The sequence below is a fragment of the Trichomycterus rosablanca genome, chromosome 1, assembly GCF_030014385.1.
Source record: "Trichomycterus rosablanca isolate fTriRos1 chromosome 1, fTriRos1.hap1, whole genome shotgun sequence".
Lineage (NCBI taxonomy): Eukaryota > Metazoa > Chordata > Actinopteri > Siluriformes > Trichomycteridae > Trichomycterus > Trichomycterus rosablanca.
Window position 1 is genome coordinate 8,328,313 of NC_085988.1, and position 21,645 is coordinate 8,349,957.

The 21,645-nt window shown below is 44.5% G+C and overlaps 2 protein-coding genes across 3 annotated transcripts in view; one reads left to right on the top strand and one right to left on the bottom strand.

Moving 5' to 3' along the window:
• The window catches only part of LOC134333721 (palmitoyltransferase ZDHHC3-like), a 74,487-nt gene extending 60,399 nt beyond the window's left edge, over positions 1–14,088 (bottom strand). The window contains exon 1 of the mRNA XM_063015888.1: positions 14,034–14,088. The gene's annotated coding sequence lies outside the window, so the exon portion shown is untranslated. The remainder of the gene's footprint in view (positions 1–14,033) is intronic.
• The window catches only part of ehmt2 (euchromatic histone-lysine N-methyltransferase 2), an 80,528-nt gene that overhangs the window by 26,618 nt on the left and 32,265 nt on the right, over positions 1–21,645 (top strand). Inside the window, exons 1-6 of one of the 2 annotated variants that reach the window (XM_063015770.1) lie at positions 16,072–16,162; positions 18,244–18,283; positions 18,381–18,461; positions 19,557–19,753; positions 19,982–20,051; positions 20,800–21,645. The exon at positions 20,800–21,645 is cut by the window's right edge and continues 98 nt beyond it. In XM_063015770.1, the coding sequence (XP_062871840.1) occupies positions 16,154–16,162; positions 18,244–18,283; positions 18,381–18,461; positions 19,557–19,753; positions 19,982–20,051; positions 20,800–21,645 (1,243 nt within the window). In that variant the 5' untranslated portion in view covers positions 16,072–16,153. Of the gene's footprint in view, positions 1–16,071; positions 16,163–18,243; positions 18,284–18,380; positions 18,462–19,556; positions 19,754–19,981; positions 20,052–20,799 lie in introns of those variants that run through there. The other variant, XM_063015686.1, reaches the window with a different exon arrangement.

A 21,645-nucleotide genomic window follows, 5' to 3' on the forward strand; every position in this document is an offset into this window, starting at 1 on the left:
AGGAGAGATCAGGGGTTCACCACCATAACAGTCTCACAGCATCCTCCTGTACAACAGATACAACAACATCAGGACCAGGAGAGATCAGGGGTTCACCACCATAACAGTCTCACAGCATCGTCCTGTACAACAGATACAACCACATCAGGACCAGGAGAGATCAGGGGTTCACCACCATAACAGTCTCACAGCATCGTCCTGTACAACACACACAACCACATCAGGACCAGGAGAGATCAGGGGTTCACCACCATAACAGTCTCACAGCATCCTCCTGTACAACAGATACAACATCATCAGGACCAGGAGAGATCAGGGGTTCACCACCATAACAGTCTCACAGCATCGTCCTGTACAACACACACAACCACATCAGGACCAGGAGAGATCAGGGGTTCACTACCATAACAGTCTCACAGCATCGTCCTGTACAACAGATACAACAACATCAGGACCAGGAGAGATCAGGGGTTCACCACCATAACAGTCTCACAGCATCGTCCTGTACAACACACACAACCACATCAGGACCAGGAGAGATCAGGGGTTCACCACCATAACAGTCTCACAGCATCCTCCTGTACAACAGATACAACAACATCAGGACCAGGAGAGATCAGGGGTTCACCACCATAACAGTCTCACAGCATCGTCCTGTACAACACACACAACCACATCAGGACCAGGAGAGATCAGGGGTTCACTACCATAACAGTCTCACAGCATCGTCCTGTACAACAGATACAACAACATCAGGACCAGGAGAGATCAGGGGTTCACCACCATAACAGTCTCACAGCATCGTCCTGTACAACAGATACAACAACATCAGGACCAGGAGAGATCAGGGGTTCACTACCATAACAGTCTCACAGCATCGTCCTGTACAACAGATACAACAACATCAGGACCAGGAGAGATCAGGGGTTCACCACCATAACAGTCTCACAGCATCGTCCTGTACAACAGATACAACAACATCAGGACCAGGAGAGATCAGGGGTTCACTACCATAACAGTCTCACAGCATCGTCCTGTACAACAGATACAACAACATCAGGACCAGGAGAGATCAGGGGTTCACCTCCATAACAGTCTCACAGCATCGTCCTGTACAACACACACAACCACATCAGGACCAGGAGAGATCAGGGGTTCACTACCATAACAGTCTCACAGCATCGTCCTGTACAACAGATACAACAACATCAGGACCAGGAGAGATCAGGGGTTCACCACCATAACAGTCTCACAGCATCGTCCTGTACAACAGATACAACATCATCAGGACCAGGAGAGATCAGGGGTTCACCACCATAACAGTCTCACAGCATCGTCCTGTACAACAGATACAACAACATCAGGACCAGGAGAGATCAGGGGTTCACCACCATAACAGTCTCACAGCATCGTCCTGTACAACAGATACAACAACATCAGGACCAGGAGAGATCAGGGGTTCACTACCATAACAGTCTCACAGCATCGTCCTGTACAACAGATACAACAACATCAGGACCAGGAGAGATCAGGGGTTCACTACCATAACAGTCTCACAGCATCGTCCTGTACAACACACACAACCACATCAGGACCAGGAGAGATCAGGGGTTCACCACCATAACAGTCTCACAGCATCGTCCTGTACAACAGATACAACAACATCAGGACCAGGAGAGATCAGGGGTTCACCACCATAACAGTCTCACAGCATCGTCCTGTACAACACACACAACCACATCAGGACCAGGAGAGATCAGGGGTTCACCACCATAACAGTCTCACAGCATCGTCCTGTACAACACACACAACAACATCAGGACCAGGAGAGATCAGGGGTTCACTACCATAACAGTCTCACAGCATCATCCTGTACAACAGATACAACATCATCAGGACCAGGAGAGATCAGGGGTTCACTACCATAACAGTCTCACAGCATCGTCCTGTACAACACACACAACCACATCAGGACCAGGAGAGATCAGGGGTTCACCACCATAACAGTCTCACAGCATCGTCCTGTACAACAGATACAACAACATCAGGACCAGGAGAGATCAGGGGTTCACTACCATAACAGTCTCACAGCATCGTCCTGTACAACAGATACAACAACATCAGGACCAGGAGAGATCAGGGGTTCACCTCCATAACAGTCTCACAGCATCGTCCTGTACAACACACACAACCACATCAGGACCAGGAGAGATCAGGGGTTCACTACCATAACAGTCTCACAGCATCGTCCTGTACAACAGATACAACAACATCAGGACCAGGAGAGATCAGGGGTTCACCACCATAACAGTCTCACAGCATCGTCCTGTACAACACACACAACCACATCAGGACCAGGAGAGATCAGGGGTTCACCACCATAACAGTCTCACAGCATCGTCCTGTACAACACACACAACAACATCAGGACCAGGAGAGATCAGGGGTTCACTACCATAACAGTCTCACAGCATCATCCTGTACAACAGATACAACATCATCAGGACCAGGAGAGATCAGGGGTTCACTACCATAACAGTCTCACAGCATCATCCTGTACAACAGATACAACAACATCAGGACCAGGAGAGATCAGGGGTTCACCACCATAACAGTCTCACAGCATCGTCCTGTACAACAGATACAACCACATCAGGACCAGGAGAGATCAGGGGTTCACCACCATAACAGTCTCACAGCATCGTCCTGTACAACACACACAACCACATCAGGACCAGGAGAGATCAGGGGTTCACCACCATAACAGTCTCACAGCATCGTCCTGTACAACAGATACAACAACATCAGGACCAGGAGAGATCAGGGGTTCACCACCATAACAGTCTCACAGCATCGTCCTGTACAACAGATACAACAACATCAGGACCAGGAGAGATCAGGGGTTCACCACCATAACAGTCTCACAGCATCGTCCTGTACAACACACACAACCACATCAGGACCAGGAGAGATCAGGGGTTCACTACCATAACAGTCTCACAGCATCGTCCTGTACAACAGATACAACAACATCAGGACCAGGAGAGATCAGGGGTTCACCACCATAACAGTCTCACAGCATCGTCCTGTACAACAGATACAACAACATCAGGACCAGGAGAGATCAGGGGTTCACCACCATAACAGTCTCACAGCATCGTCCTGTACAACAGATACAACATCATCAGGACCAGGAGAGATCAGGGGTTCACTACCATAACAGTCTCACAGCATCGTCCTGTACAACACACACAACAACATCAGGACCAGGAGAGATCAGGGGTTCACTACCATAACAGTCTCACAGCATCATCCTGTACAACACACACAACAACATCAGGACCAGGAGAGATCAGGGGTTCACTACCATAACAGTCTCACAGCATCGTCCTGTACAACAGATACAACAACATCAGGACCAGGAGAGATCAGGGGTTCACCACCATAACAGTCTCACAGCATCATCCTGTACAACAGATACAACATCATCAGGACCAGGAGAGATCAGGGGTTCACCACCATAACAGTCTCACAGCATCGTCCTGTACAACAGATACAACAACATCAGGACCAGGAGAGATCAGGGGTTCACTACCATAACAGTCTCACAGCATCGTCCTGTACAACACATACAACAACATCAGGACCAGGAGAGATCAGGGGTTCACTACCATAACAGTCTCACAGCATCGTCCTGTACAACACACACAACCACATCAGGACCAGGAGAGATCAGGGGTTCACCACCATAACAGTCTCACAGCATCGTCCTGTACAACAGATACAACAACATCAGGACCAGGAGAGATCAGGGGTTCACTACCATAACAGTCTCACAGCATCGTCCTGTACAACAGATACAACAACATCAGGACCAGGAGAGATCAGGGGTTCACCACCATAACAGTCTCACAGCATCGTCCTGTACAACAGATACAACAACATCAGGACCAGGAGAGATCAGGGGTTCACTACCATAACAGTCTCACAGCATCGTCCTGTACAACAGATACAACAACATCAGGACCAGGAGAGATCAGGGGTTCACTACCATAACAGTCTCACAGCATCGTCCTGTACAACAGATACAACAACATCAGGACCAGGAGAGATCAGGGGTTCACCACCATAACAGTCTCACAGCATCGTCCTGTACAACAGATACAACAACATCAGGACCAGGAGAGATCAGGGGTTCACTACCATAACAGTCTCACAGCATCGTCCTGTACAACACACACAACAACATCAGGACCAGGAGAGATCAGGGGTTCACCACCATAACAGTCTCACAGCATCGTCCTGTACAACAGATACAACAACATCAGGACCAGGAGAGATCAGGGGTTCACTACCATAACAGTCTCACAGCATCGTCCTGTACAACAGATACAACAACATCAGGACCAGGAGAGATCAGGGGTTCACCACCATAACAGTCTCACAGCATCGTCCTGTACAACACACACAACAACATCAGGACCAGGAGAGATCAGGGGTTCACTACCATAACAGTCTCACAGCATCGTCCTGTACAACACACACAACAACATCAGGACCAGGAGAGATCAGGGGTTCACCACCATAACAGTCTCACAGCATCGTCCTGTACAACAGATACAACAACATCAGGACCAGGAGAGATCAGGGGTTCACCACCATAACAGTCTCACAGCATCGTCCTGTACAACAGATACAACAACATCAGGACCAGGAGAGATCAGGGGTTCACTACCATAACAGTCTCACAGCATCCTCCTGTACAACAGATACAACAACATCAGGACCAGGAGAGATCAGGGGTTCACTACCATAACAGTCTCACAGCATCGTCCTGTACAACACACACAACCACATCAGGACCAGGAGAGATCAGGGGTTCACTACTAGTGATCGACCGATATGGGTTTTTTAATGGCTGATGCCGATACCGATATTTAGACGAAAGAAGTGGCCGATGGCCGATATATAAAGCCGATAATACCATTTTTTTACAACTAAAAAATACAATAATAATAATAATAATACAACAAAACAGAATTAATGATCTTAAATAAACATTTATTAATCACTGTATATTCTTGTTTGCTCTTTTGGCCGTTCAAAAAATTAAATAAAAAAAAATAAAAACTTTAAATAAAATACAAATTATTTCAAAGGTTTCAGTGCACTTAACATACACAAGCAGATAGCAGTATCTTTTTGTTTTTAAGAATGAACAAACATGCTTAGTGAAGACAGCTGCACATAGAAGAACTTCTTTTAAGGAGCCATTATTTAAGCACCAAACTGTGTGTGCATTGTGTTTGAGCATTTAGATAAGTAATCAAAATATAAATAAAATATTAACAAAAATATTTGTGAATAAAAAATTATGAAGTTAAAGTTAAAGTGAAATATTTGGAAAAAAAAAACGGTTGTAAACCCTGTCCAAGTCAAGAGCAGCAAATCCTTGTTCTTGTGCATTCACTGATGTCTGCCTGGAGAGTGGCAAAATGGACACACGGGGGCGCTCTAACAACAGCCAGACCAATGACTGTATACAGTCACTGAGCTGACGGAGGCAATGTTTAAATATCGGCCTTGTGCGCACATATATCGGCCGATGCCGATTATCTAAAAAATGCCAAAAATCGGCCAGATTAATCGGTCGATCACTATTCACTACCATAACAGTCTCACAGCATCGTCCTGTACAACAGATACAACAACATCAGGACCAGGAGAGATCAGGGGTTCACTACCATAACAGTCTCACAGCATCATCCTGTACAACAGATACAACAACATCAGGACCAGGAGAGATCAGGGGTTCACCACCATAACAGTCTCACAGCATCATCCTGTACAACACACACAACCACATCAGGACCAGGAGAGATCAGGGGTTCACTACCATAACAGTCTCACAGCATCCTCCTGTACAACACACACAACAACATCAGGACCAGGAGAGATCAGGGGTTCACCACCATAACAGTCTCACAGCATCGTCCTGTACAACACACACAACAACATCAGGACCAGGAGAGATCAGGGGTTCACCACCATAACAGTCTCACAGCATCGTCCTGTACAACAGATACAACAACATCAGGACCAGGAGAGATCAGGGGTTCACCACCATAACAGTCTCACAGCATCATCCTGTACAACACACACAACCACATCAGGACCAGGAGAGATCAGGGGTTCACTACCATAACAGTCTCACAGCATCATCCTGTACAACAGATACAACAACATCAGGACCAGGAGAGATCAGGGGTTCACTACCATAACAGTCTCACAGCATCATCCTGTACAACAGATACAACATCATCAGGACCAGGAGAGATCAGGGGTTCACTACCATAACAGTCTCACAGCATCGTCCTGTACAACAGATACAACAACATCAGGACCAGGAGAGATCAGGGGTTCACTACCATAACAGTCTCACAGCATCATCCTGTACAACAGATACAACAACATCAGGACCAGGAGAGATCAGGGGTTCACCACCATAACAGTCTCACAGCATCATCCTGTACAACACACACAACCACATCAGGACCAGGAGAGATCAGGGGTTCACTACCATAACAGTCTCACAGCATCGTCCTGTACAACACACACAACAACATCAGGACCAGGAGAGATCAGGGGTTCACCACCATAACAGTCTCACAGCATCGTCCTGTACAACAGATACAACAACATCAGGACCAGGAGAGATCAGGGGTTCACCACCATAACAGTCTCACAGCATCGTCCTGTACAACACACACAACAACATCAGGACCAGGAGAGATCAGGGGTTCACCACCATAACAGTCTCACAGCATCGTCCTGTACAACAGATACAACAACATCAGGACCAGGAGAGATCAGGGGTTCACCACCATAACAGTCTCACAGCATCATCCTGTACAACAGATACAACAACATCAGGACCAGGAGAGATCAGGGGTTCACCACCATAACAGTCTCACAGCATCGTCCTGTACAACACACACAACAACATCAGGACCAGGAGAGATCAGGGGTTCACTACCATAACAGTCTCACAGCATCGTCCTGTACAACACACACAACCACATCAGGACCAGGAGAGATCAGGGGTTCACCACCATAACAGTCTCACAGCATCGTCCTGTACAACAGATACAACAACATCAGGACCAGGAGAGATCAGGGGTTCACTACCATAACAGTCTCACAGCATCGTCCTGTACAACAGATACAACAACATCAGGACCAGGAGAGATCAGGGGTTCACCACCATAACAGTCTCACAGCATCATCCTGTACAACAGATACAACAACATCAGGACCAGGAGAGATCAGGGGTTCACCACCATAACAGTCTCACAGCATCGTCCTGTACAACAGATACAACAACATCAGGACCAGGAGAGATCAGGGGTTCACCACCATAACAGTCTCACAGCATCGTCCTGTACAACAGATACAACAACATCAGGACCAGGAGAGATCAGGGGTTCACTACCATAACAGTCTCACAGCATCGTCCTGTACAACACACACAACCACATCAGGACCAGGAGAGATCAGGGGTTCACTACCATAACAGTCTCACAGCATCGTCCTGTACAACAGATACAACAACATCAGGACCAGGAGAGATCAGGGGTTCACCACCATAACAGTCTCACAGCATCATCCTGTACAACAGATACAACAACATCAGGACCAGGAGAGATCAGGGGTTCACCACCATAACAGTCTCACAGCATCGTCCTGTACAACAGATACAACATCATCAGGACCAGGAGAGATCAGGGGTTCACCACCATAACAGTCTCACAGCATCGTCCTGTACAACAGATACAACAACATCAGGACCAGGAGAGATCAGGGGTTCACCACCATAACAGTCTCACAGCATCGTCCTGTACAACAGATACAACAACATCAGGACCAGGAGAGATCAGGGGTTCACTACCATAACAGTCTCACAGCATCGTCCTGTACAACAGATACAACAACATCAGGACCAGGAGAGATCAGGGGTTCACTACCATAACAGTCTCACAGCATCGTCCTGTACAACAGATACAACAACATCAGGACCAGGAGAGATCAGGGGTTCACTACCATAACAGTCTCACAGCATCATCCTGTACAACACACACAACCACATCAGGACCAGGAGAGATCAGGGGTTCACTACCATAACAGTCTCACAGCATCGTCCTGTACAACAGATACAACAACATCTGCTCGTTCCTAATAATTTACCACCATAACAGTCTCAGGTGGTACTCTGCTCGTTCCTAATGATTTACCACCATAACAGTCTCAGGTGTTACTCTGCTCGTTCCTAATGATTTACCACCATAACAGTCTCAGGTGTTACTCTGCTCGTTCCTAATAATTTACTACCATAACAGTCTCAGGTGGTACTCTGCTCGTTCCTAATGATTTACCACCATAACAGTCTCAGGTGTTACTCTGCTCGTTCCTAATGATTTACCACCATAACAGTCTCAGGTGTTACTCTGCTCGTTCCTAATAATTTACTACCATAACAGTCTCAGGTGGTACTCTGCTCGTTCCTAATAATTTACCACCATAACAGTCTCAGGTGGTACTCTGCTCGTTCCTAATAATTTACCACCATAACAGTCTCAGGTGTTACTCTGCTCGTTCCTAATAATTTACCACCATAACAGTCTCAGGTGGTACTCTGCTCGTTCCTAATGATTTACCACCATAACAGTCTCAGGTGGTACTCTGCTCGTTCCTAATGATTTACCACCATAACAGTCTCAGGTGTTACTCTGCTCGTTCCTAATGATTTACCACCATAACAGTCTCAGGTGTTACTCTGCTCGTTCCTAATAATTTACTACCATAACAGTCTCAGGTGTTACTCTGCTCGTTCCTAATAATTTACTACCATAACAGTCTCAGGTGTTACTCTGCTCGTTCCTAATAATTTACCACCATAACAGTCTCAGGTGTTACTCTGCTCGTTCCTAATGATTTACCACCATAACAGTCTCAGGTGTTACTCTGCTCGTTCCTAATAATTTACCACCATAACAGTCTCAGGTGTTACTCTGCTGAGTCCTAATAATTTACCACCATACCAGTCTCAGGTGTTACTCTGCTCGTTCCTAATAATTTACCACCATAACAGTCTCAGGTGTTACTCTGCTCGTTCCTAATAATTTACCACCATAACAGTCTCAGGTGTTACTCTGCTCGTTCCTAATAATTTACCACCATAACAGTCTCAGGTGTTACTCTGCTCGTTCCTAATAATTTACCACCATAACAGTCTCAGGTGTTACTCTGCTGAGTCCTAATAATTTACCACCATAACAGTCTCAGGTGTTACTCTGCTCGTTCCTAATAATTTACCACCATAACAGTCTCAGGTGTTACTCTGCTCGTTCCTAATAATTTACCACCATAACAGTCTCAGGTGTTACTCTGCTCGTTCCTAATAATTTACCACCATAACAGTCTCAGGTGTTACTCTGCTCGTTCCTAATAATTTACTACCATAACAGTCTCAGGTGTTACTCTGCTCGTTCCTAATAATTTACTACCATAACAGTCTCAGGTGTTACTCTGCTCGTTCCTAATAATTTACCACCATAACAGTCTCAGGTGTTACTCTGCTCGTTCCTAATAATTTACCACCATAACAGTCTCAGGTGTTACTCTGCTCGTTCCTAATAATTTACCACCATAACAGTCTCAGGTGTTACTCTGCTCGTTCCTAATAATTTACCACCATAACAGTCTCAGGTGGTACTCTGCTCGTTCCTAATAATTTACTACCATAACAGTCTCAGGTGTTACTCTGCTCGTTCCTAATAATTTACTACCATAACAGTCTCAGGTGTTACTCTGCTCGTTCCTAATAATTTACTACCATAACAGTCTCAGGTGTTACTTTGCTCGTTCCTAATAATTTACCACCATAACAGTCTCAGGTGGTACTCTGCTCGTTCCTAATAATTTACTACCATAACAGTCTCAGGTGTTACTCTGCTCGTTCCTAATAATTTACCACCATAACAGTCTCAGGTGTTACTCTGCTCGTTCCTAATAATTTACTACCATAACAGTCTCAGGTGTTGCTCTGCTCGTTCCTAATAATTTACCACCATAACAGTCTCAGGTGTTACTCTGCTCGTTCCTAATAATTTACTACCATAACAGTCTCAGGTGTTACTCTGCTCGTTCCTAATAATTTACCACCATAACAGTCTCAGGTGTTACTCTGCTCGTTCCTAATAATTTACCACCATAACAGTCTCAGGTGTTACTCTGCTCGTTCCTAATAATTTACTACCATAACAGTCTCAGGTGTTACTCTGCTCGTTCCTAATAATTTACCACCATAACAGTCTCAGGTGTTACTCTGCTCGTTCCTAATAATTTACCACCATAACAGTCTCAGGTGTTACTCTGCTCGTTCCTAATAATTTACCACCATAACAGTCTCAGGTGGTACTCTGCTCGTTCCTAATAATTTACTACCATAACAGTCTCAGGTGTTACTCTGCTCGTTCCTAATAATTTACTACCATAACAGTCTCAGGTGTTACTCTGCTCGTTCCTAATAATTTACTACCATAACAGTCTCAGGTGTTACTCTGCTCGTTCCTAATAATTTACCACCATAACAGTCTCAGGTGTTACTCTGCTCGTTCCTAATAATTTACTACCATAACAGTCTCAGGTGTTACTCTGCTCGTTCCTAATAATTTACTACCATAACAGTCTCAGGTGTTACTCTGCTCGTTCCTAATAATTTACTACCATAACAGTCTCAGGTGTTACTCTGCTCGTTCCTAATAATTTACTACCATAACAGTCTCAGGTGTTACTCTGCTCGTTCCTAATAATTTACCACCATAACAGTCTCAGGTGTTACTCTGCTCGTTCCTAATAATTTACTACCATAACAGTCTCAGGTGTTACTCTGCTCGTTCCTAATAATTTACTACCATAACAGTCTCAGGTGTTACTCTGCTCGTTCCTAATAATTTACTACCATAACAGTCTCAGGTGTTACTCTGCTCGTTCCTAATAATTTACCACCATAACAGTCTCAGGTGTTACTCTGCTCGTTCCTAATAATTTACCACCATAACAGTCTCAGGTGTTACTCTGCTCGTTCCTAATAATTTACCACCATAACAGTCTCAGGTGTTACTCTGCTCGTTCCTAATAATTTACCACCATAACAGTCTCAGGTGTTACTCTGCTCGTTCCTAATAATTTACCACCATAACAGTCTCAGGTGTTACTCTGCTCGTTCCTAATAATTTACCACCATAACAGTCTCAGGTGTTACTCTGCTCGTTCCTAATAATTTACTACCATAACAGTCTCAGGTGTTACTCTGCTCGTTCCTAATAATTTACTACCATAACAGTCTCAGGTGTTACTCTGCTCGTTCCTAATAATTTACCACCATAACAGTCTCAGGTGTTACTCTGCTCGTTCCTAATAATTTACCACCATAACAGTCTCAGGTGTTACTCTGCTCGTTCCTAATAATTTACCACCATAACAGTCTCAGGTGTTACTCTGCTCGTTCCTAATAATTTACCACCATAACAGTCTCAGGTGGTACTCTGCTCGTTCCTAATAATTTACTACCATAACAGTCTCAGGTGTTACTCTGCTCGTTCCTAATAATTTACTACCATAACAGTCTCAGGTGTTACTCTGCTCGTTCCTAATAATTTACTACCATAACAGTCTCAGGTGTTACTTTGCTCGTTCCTAATAATTTACCACCATAACAGTCTCAGGTGGTACTCTGCTCGTTCCTAATAATTTACTACCATAACAGTCTCAGGTGTTACTCTGCTCGTTCCTAATAATTTACCACCATAACAGTCTCAGGTGTTACTCTGCTCGTTCCTAATAATTTACTACCATAACAGTCTCAGGTGTTACTCTGCTCGTTCCTAATAATTTACCACCATAACAGTCTCAGGTGTTACTCTGCTCGTTCCTAATAATTTACTACCATAACAGTCTCAGGTGTTACTCTGCTGAGTCCTAATAATTTACTACCATAACAGTCTCAGGTGTTACTCTGCTCGTTCCTAATAATTTACTACCATAACAGTCTCAGGTGTTACTCTGCTGAGTCCTAATAATTTACTACCATAACAGTCTCAGGTGTTACTCTGCTGAGTCTTAAACATTTACTACCATAACAGTCTCAGGTGTTACTACGCTTGTTCCTAATGACTCAAACCTCAAACAGGAGACAACTCTGCAAAATGCAGTGTTTTCTCATCAACCTCTGCTGGTTACGCAACACCCTGACCAGATTTTTACAGAGAGCCTCAGCGTGTACAGAGGACCACGCTATACTCTCAGGATCCTTCGGCCAGAAGTTGTCTTTCATGTGTAAAAGGGAGCAACCGGGTACAGGGGTATAATTTATATTTATTAATATAAAAAAATCTAGCATCTAGCAAACACTAATTAAACCCAATTTTCTTTGCTCTCCTTTTTTAGGTCTGATATCCTCCTTATTTGGGGTCTGATATCCTCCTTTTTGGGGTCTAATGCTCTCCTTATTTGGGGTCTGATGTTCCTCCTTTTTGGAGTCTAATGCTCTCCTTATTTGGGGTCTGATATCCTCCTTTTTGGAGTCTAATGCTCTCCTTATTTGGGGTCTGATGTTCCTCCTTTTTGGAGTCTAATGCTCTCCTTATTTGGGGTCTGATATCCTCCTTTTTGGAGTCTAATGCTCTCCTTATTTGGGGTCTGATGTTCCTCCTTTTTGGGGTACAATGCTCTTATTGGGGGTCTGATATCCTCCTTATTGGGGGTCTGATATCCTCCTTATTGGGGGGTCTGATATCCTCCTTATTGGGGTCTAATGCTCTCTTTACTTGGGGTCTGAAGCCCTTCTTTTGGGGGTCTAATGCTCTCCTTATTTGGGGTCTGATGCCCTCCTTTTTGGGGTCTAATGCTCTCCTTACTTGGGGTCTGAAGCCCTTCTTTTGGGGGTCTAATGCTCTCCTTATTTGGGGTCTGATGTTCCTCCTTTTTGGGGTACAATGCTCTTATTGGGGGTCTGATATCCTCCTTATTTGGGGTCTGATATCCTCTTTTGGGGTCTAATGCTCTCCTTACTTGGGGTCTGAAGCCCTTCTTTTGGGGGTCTAATGCTCTCCTTATTTGGGGTCTGATGTTCCTCCTTTTTGGGGATCTGATATCCTCCTTTTTGGGGGTCTGGTGTCCTCCTTATTTGGAGTCTGATGTGCCTCCTTTTTGGGGTCTCATATCCTCCAAAAGCAAAATATTCTGATCACCAGTAAAGGTAGCAGTGAGTTTACACTGGTTATGAATATGGATGGGAGGAAAATCCCTGCAGTCATGTTCTGAAATCTAGCATAGAACTAGAAATAGCTGGAATAGCAACAAGGACTCACCAGAGTTTGTATTTGACTGTGTCCTGCTCGCTGTTTATAATATTTACTTATTTATTGTGTATAAATTTAAGCTTAATTCTGTGTATTTGGTTAATTAGTGACTGAACAACCGAAGCAAAACAAATGAGACAGGTGGCTAGTCAAATTAGCTAGCACCAGTTCTACACAGCCTACACAGCCAGATAAACAAGTTTCACCATATATTAAATACTTTATTTATTTAATATTTTTAATATCGTTAATATTTTATTTTAAAACACGGAAGGGTGAAAAGAGGCGATAAAACTAACTGCGATTTGATAGCGTTAGCCAACCTGTCAGGGCTGTATCCTAAATCACTCACTGTTTACCATGTAGTGCACTATACTACAACAGGCGCCATTTTGAGTATCTGACGTAGTGCACTTATATAGGGAGTAACAGAGCAAATTGGAACACAGCCGTTGTTACTGCCTCCAGTTTTATGACAGTTTGTTTATCAGCATTTGTCTGTATATTTTCCACGCAGTAAATAACAATGTAAACATATACATGACATTTATACAGTATTAGATTCTCTTAGTTCTTTTATTAATGATAATAATATTGTTTAAATATCCTCACCGTTTCCGTCTTTTATTTAAACACGGGTCCGTCCCACACAGCGACACATCCCCGCCCGCACTATGATTGGCTAATACGATTCCACTTCCTCCACTGTGATTGGCTATCCCATCCTGTACAATGGAATTGAGCGGAATCACGGCCGCTGATTGGCGGACAGTTTGTAAAAATTAGCCAATCATATTAAAAAAAGGCGGGTCTTCACGAAAACGGGTAAACTTTGAAAACAAGCTTTTTATACCTACCTAGGTTCCGTGCACACATTTATTCATTTCATTCATTCATTCATTCATTCATTTTCTTATCCGCTTATCCAATCAGAGTCGCGGGGGGTGCTGGAACCTATCCCAGCTTTTCAGTGGGCGCAAGGCACACAGTAACACCCTGGCAGACAAACACACACACACACACACACACATTCACCTATAGGGCAATTCAGTGTCTCCAATTAACCTGACTGCACGTCTTTGGACTGAGGGAGGAAACCGGAGCTCCCGGAGGAAACCCACACAGACACGGGGAGAACATGCAAACTCTGCAAAGAAAGGACCCGGACCTGGCAACCTGTCCGGGGTGTTTCCTGCCTTCCGACCAATGAATCAGACCCACCGTGTCCCTGACCAGGATAAAGTGGTGTTAAAACAGACACTGAATGAATTAAATTACAACTTTGATGGCACAATGCAGGAAACTGAGGGTTAAGAGATTTGCTCAGGGGCCCAACAATGGCTATTAGCCTTTTTACACAAATGTACATTCACAGTCCAATTACAGATTGTAAAGAAAACAATGAATGTTATTTAGAAATGCTGAAGAACGCACAGTGAGGAATTATTTGAGTCACTGAGGGTCTTATGTGTAAAATCATTTAAATTTTAACACATCTTGGTGATACTTTATTATTAATAAATTAAAGGCTTTCAGAAAACGTTTAGAAGAGCTGCGTTTAGAGAATTGGCAGCGGTAATATAGATAGATGGACCCCAGTGAGGGTGCATGAATGGATGAGTAAATGAGTAAATGAATAAATAAACAAAACAAGCGTGCAAATGTGTTAATATAAATGAATGGATGTGCAGGGAGATTCATTCAGAGTTTCAAGTATACAGTTGAAATTTGTTATTATAAGTTATTAGGGTGCTTGACTAGTTGTCGGTTTAAGCCCCCAACATTACCACGTTGTTGTTGGGCCCCTGAGCGAGGCCCTTGACCCTCAATTGCTTGAATTTTATTCGGTCATAATTGTAAGTTGCATTTTCAGCATTTAGCAGACGCTTTTATCCAAAGCGACTTACAGTACTGTGACAGTGTATTGTCTAAGCAATTGAGGGTTAAGGGCCTTGCTCAAGGGTCCAACAGCGACCTTTTGATTACTAGTCCGGTACCTTAACCACTATGTACAACTGCTAAATGCTGTAAATATAAATAAATACATTTACATTTTCAGCATTTAGCAGACGCCTTAATCCAAAGCGACTTACATTACAGTTACAGTATACTGTTTAAGCAATTAAGGGTTAAGGGCCTTGCTCAAGGGCCCAACAGCAGCAACCTGGCAGTGGTTGGGCTTAAACCAGCAACCTTCTGATTACTAGTCCAGTACCTTAACCACTAGCTACAACTGCTAAATGCTGGAAATATAAATAAATATTAATGAATTTGTGTGGCATCTGATTTATAAGGTTTTATTTGATGCCCATGGGTAAAATATGCCCAAATATTGTAATTGTTAATATGAATAATAATATTTTATTTGTAAAAGGCATTTTGAAAGATTAGAAAGTGGTGTTAAAGCACTAACTGTTTATATATTTAGTTAGCATGGTACTTAGTTATTCATCCACTTTACACCCATCACGAACAGCTCAGCCTTATTCAACTTATCTGCCCATCTTCCTCTAAGAGTTCTCTTGTTTAAAAACAAGAATAATGACACCTTTCAGAAAAAACAATTCTATTTAAGACTTATAAACGTTTTTAGCTGCAGCTCTTCGCGTTAGCAGGGCTTTTATTTTGAAATGAGACTCAGTGTGTCCTCCATGTTGTCTCTGACGCTCCTGGTACTCAGGACTCGGTTCGGTTTTGTGTAGAAGAACGGGAACGGTTCGGTTCTGGGAACGATGGAGCAGGTGGGTGCACATATTTATGCACATTTAAATGTTATACATGTGAATATAAATGCACGCTGAGCTGAGGTCTGAGCTACAGGAACATCTAGTGCTGCAGATCTGCTGCTGTATGGATGGAGAAACACCAGAACTTCACACCAGAACTTAAAACATCATGGATTTAGGTTCTTCTGCTGTTCTGAACCCAAAATGTTCATCCAGGACTCATAATAATGAGTCCTTTCTCCTCCATTAGCTCCTCGTGAGGAACATCAACAAGCTCCTGGTTGGATCTTTGACCCAATTTCACTCATTTTTAAAGCTTTTCCAGCACAAAGTTCATATTTCATTACCGTCCATCACGTGTTCTCCATGGTTCTGAGGTCAGAACTCTGTCCAGGTTTCTTCAAAACCTTCATTCTGGGCTAGTTTCTATTCTGGCAGCTCCAAAGAACTACAGCTCCAGTTTTGAGCTGTTTAGGTTTGTTGTCCTGCTGGGTATCTGATGCCCACCTTTTTGGGGAGAGGTCTGATGTTCTCTTTGGGGTCTGATGTTCTCCTTCTTTGGGGTCTGATGTTCTCCATTTTAGGGAGGGGTCTGATGTTCTTCATTTTAGGGAGGGGTCTGATGTTCTTGTTTAGGGAGGGGGTCTGATCTCCTTTTTTAGGGAGGGGTCTGATGTTCTCCTTTTTTGGGGTCTGATGTTCTTCTTGTTTAGGGAAGGGGGTCTGATGTTTTAATTTTTTTATTGGGGTCTGATGTTCTCCTTTTTTTGGGGGGGGGTGTCTGATGTTCTTTTTTAGGAAGGGGTCTGATGTTCTTTTTAGGGAGGTGTCTGATGTTCTCCTTTTTAGGGAGAGGTCTGATGTTCTCTTTGGGGTCTGATGTTCTCCTTTTTAGGGAGAGGTCTGATGTTCTCCTTTTTAGGGAGGGGTCTGATGTTCTTCGTCTTGTTTAGGGAAGGGGGTCTGATGTTCTCCTTTTTTATTGGGGTCTGATGTTCTCCTTTTTTTATTGGGGTCTGATGTCCTCCTTTTTTAGGGAGGGGGTCTGATGTTCTCCTTTTGGGGGTCTGATGTCCTTTTTTGGGGTCTGATGTTCCTCCTTTTAGGGGTCTGATGTTCCTCCTTTTTTGGGGTCTGATGTTCCTCCTTTTAGGGGTCTGATGTTCTCCCTTTTAGTGGTCTGATGTTCCTCCTTTTAGGGGTCTGATGTTCTCCCTTTTAGTGGTCTGATGTTCCTCCTTTTAGGGGTCTGATGTTCCTCCTTTTAGGGGTCTGATGTTCTCCTTTTTAGGGGTCTGATGTTCTCCCTTTTAGGGGTCTGATGTTCCTCCTTTTTGGGGTCTGATGTTCCTCTTTTCTGAGGTCTGATGTTCCTCTTTTCTGAGGTCTGATGTTCCTCTTTTCTGAGGTCTGATGTTCTCCTTTTTAAGGTCTGATGTTCTCCTTTTTAAGGTCTGATGTTTTCCTTTTTGGGGTCTGATGTTCTCCTTTTCTGAGGTCTGATGTTCCTCCTTTCTGAGGTCTGATGTTCCTCTTTTCTGAGGTCTGATGTTCCTCTTTTCTGAGGTCTGATGTTCTCCTTTTTGGGGTCTGATGTTTTCCTTTTTGGGGTCTGATGTTCCTCTTATCTGAGGTCTGATGTTTTCCTTTTTGGGGTCTGATGTTCCTCTTATCTGAGGTCTGATGTTTTCCTTTTTGGGGTCTGATGTTTTCCTTTTTGGGGTCTGATGTTTTCCTTTTTGGGGTCTTATGTTTTCCTTTTTGGGGTCTGATGTTCCTCTTTTCTGAGGTCAGGGGCCCGTCATTGTCTGTGTGGCACCAGTGGTGGGGCTTGAACCTGCATCTTTCTGATCACTAAAATACTCATGAGCGATTTGGAACACAGCCACTTTAGATGTTGCTGTAACCCATGAAACAGAAAACCTTTGATCTGAAATCACCCGACTGCAGAATAAAGGCCAACACCGGAGCAGGAAAGGACCTTCCCTAAGCTGTTGTGTTGTATAGTGTACAGTCTGTAAGTGATGTGTGGAGTGAGTGTATAACACATACTTGATATTGATGTGTGTGTGTGTGTGTGTGTGTGTGTGTTACAGGCCGCTCCCCAGTGCAGTCCGCTTCATTCTGAAGCTCCAGGTGAGGGCGCTCACTTTGATCCTGACCATGAATAAGTGTTTTTATTGTAGTTGCTGTAAAGTCTAATCGACCTTTTGTGTCCTGATGGAACCTGCAGACGTGAGTGCGTCACCCAGTAAGAGAGAGAGAGACGAGCAGACGGGCGAGAGAGCGACCACGCCCGGGAAACCCCTCACAGGTCAGTCAGGGTTTAGGAGGCACGGTGGGTAGCACTGAGCCAGAAGGTCCTGGGTTCCATTCCCAGGTGGAGCAGCAAGGGTCCTTACTGTGTGGAGTTTTGTATGTTCTCCCCATGTTTGTGTGTATTTATGTTTGTTTGTGTGTGTGTGTGTGTTTGTTTGTGTGTTTTGTGTGTGTGTGTTTTGTGTGTGTGTGTTTGTGTGTTTTGTGTTTGTTTGTATGTGTGTTTTGTGTGTGTGTGTGTTTGTTTGTGTGTTTTGTGTGTGTGTGTGTGTGTGTGTTTTTGTGTGTGTGTGTGTGTAGTGTGTGTTTATGTTATTGTGTGTGTTTGTGTGTGCGTTTATGTGTCTGTGTGTGTGTGTGTGCTTGTGTGTGTCTGTTTTGTGTGTGTGTGTTTATGTGTGTTTGTGTGTGTTTATTTGTGTGTTTGTGTCTGTGTTTGTGTCTGTGTTTGTGTGTGTGTGTGTGTGTGTGTTTGTGTGTTTTGTGTTTGTTTGTATGTGTGTTTGTGTGTGCGTGTGTGTTTGTTTTTGTGTGTGTGTGTGCGTGTGTGTTTGTTTTTGTGTGTGTGTGTGTGTGTGTGTTTTTGTGTGTGTGTGTGTGTGTGTTTTTGTGTGTGTGTGTGTGTGTGTTTGTGTGTGTGTGTGTTTTTGTGTGTGTGTGTGTGTGTGTGTTTTTGTGTGTGTGTGTGTGTTTTTGTGTGTGTGTGTGTTTGTTTGTGTGTTTTGTGTGTGTGTGTTTTGTGTGTGTGTGTTTGTGTGTTTTGTGTTTGTTTGTATGTGTGTTTTGTGTGTGTGTGTGTGTGTGTTTGTTTGTGTGTTTTGTGTGTGTGTGTGTGTGTGTGTGTGTGTGTTTTTGTGTGTGTGTGTGTGTAGTGTGTGTTTATGTTATTGTGTGTGTGTGTTTGTGTGTTTATATATGTGTGTGTGTGTGTGTGTTTTTGTGTGTGTGTGTGTGTGTGTGTGTGTTTTTGTGTGTGTGTGTGTGTGTGTGTGTGTGTGTGTGTGTGTGTAGTGTGTGTGTGTAGTGTGTGTGTCTGAACTGAACCCGTGCGTGTGCAGTCGCTGATTGTTCCTCTCTCTGTCTTTGGCAGGTCGTGCGGTGAAGTCTATTCCGTCCTCTCCCTCCTCCGCGGCTGGTCGAGCCAAAATGAGCGTGTGTGGACCGGCGGGTCAGAGTAAAACCCCCGTCCACCCGCCCCCCTCCTCCCCCTCCCTCTCCTCCGGCACTCCTCCTCCCAAAATCCACCGGGCGAGGAAGACCATGAACAGACCCGCCGCCGTGTCACAGGTGAGACCCGCCCGTGTCCTAAAGTATGTGGACGCCCTCACTGTGAGTGACCTATAATGACCTCCACTCTAGAGTGTGTCTGAGGGAGGGCGTTCCGATTCCTCCCGTGTTTGTTTAATGCCCATCTTAACCACTAGGAGGGGCGTCCACATACTTTTGGCCAGGTTTTGGTCTTGATTAGCCCTCTTGTGTTCTGAATGAATGACACGTGCTGTCCCAATATTTTAGGTGCGCACCGTTCAGGCGTCCGGGACGGCGGAGAAGCAGCGGACGAGCGGCGCTTCTGATACGGAAACAGGTTTCATTCATCTTTCTATTCCATGTATTGTGAAAAAGTATTCACCCCCCCTCCCCATTTCCATAAAAGTCAGGACGGGGGCGTGTCGTCCCCCCCCCCCCCCCCCCGTGTTCCATCAGTGTTCCTATTAATGAGGACACTTACAGTGTTGCTAGATACGAGACTTCAGCTGCTTCTCGTCGTCTGATTCTCCAGACACATCTGGACTGCAGGCAGGCCGCTCCAGCACATGCGCTCTGTTGTGTTCTGCTCTTAAGACGCCGACTTGATGGCAGAGCGTGTCTCTCTAAAATCCTCAAATACGCCCTGGCATCAGTGGTACCTTCACCCATGCTGTGGTACTGATGACAGCACCTTTCACTGATAACAGTCTGGATGCTCCTTTTAGTCTTTGGCGAATAGAACTCGATAACAAACTGAACCGTGGACTCATGGGTTGGTGGTCGCGAGCTGAAAAAAATATATCGCAGGAAAAATAACAACAATTAAACGAACTTGTACACGAACGCCCCCTTGTGGAGGCTTTATGTTACATCTTCGTGTTGGCTGGGTCGTGTAAAAATCATGGACAAGATGTGAGTCAAAGCAAAGACCGGTGCTAGCCAAGAGGAACATACAGCCTCACATCTCACATCTACATTCACATCGTTCTGATCATGTGAGGAGGATTTGATTTGGAGGGGGGGGGGGGGGGGTGTTACAGTTTTGGATCATTAATGTATATTTCTTTCTTTCTTTTGTTTTCCAGCCATAAAGAAGCAGAAGTTGGATGTGGACGTCGTTCCGTCTCCGGTGAGACGTCTGGAGGAACAAACGGAACTTAAAAGCTCAGAAGTTTCTCCAGAGCTGGTGCCGGGATCATCAGTACCGGTATCAGCAGTACCGGTATCAGCAGTACCGGTATCAGCAGTACCGGGATCATCAGTACCGGTATCAGCAGTACCGGGATCATCAGTACCGGGATCATCAGTACCGGCATCATCATCACCAGGATCATCATCAGTACCGGGATCATCAGTACCGGGATCATCATCAGTACCGGGATCATCATCACCAGGATCATCATCAGTACCGGCATCATCATCAGTACCGGTATCATCATCAGTACCGGGATCATCAGTACCGGCATCATCATCAGTACCGGAATCATCATCACCAGGATCATCATCAGTACCGGAATCATCAGTACCGGCATCATCATCAGTACCGGGATCATCATCAGTACCGGCATCATCATCAGTACCGGTATCATCATCAGTACCGGGATCATCATCAGTACCAGGATCATCATCACCAGGATCATCATCAGTACCGGGATCATCATCAGTACCGGGATCATCATCAGTACCGGGATCATCATCAGTACCGGGATCATCATCACCAGGATCATCATCAGTACCGGGATCATCATCAGTACCGGCATCATCATCAGTACCGGCATCATCAGCAGTACCGGCATCATCAGCAGTACCGGCATCATCATCAGTACCGGGATCATCATCACCAGGATCATCATCAGTACCGGCATCATCATCAGTACCGGGATCATCATCAGTACCGGCATCATCATCAGTACCGGGATCATCATCAGTAC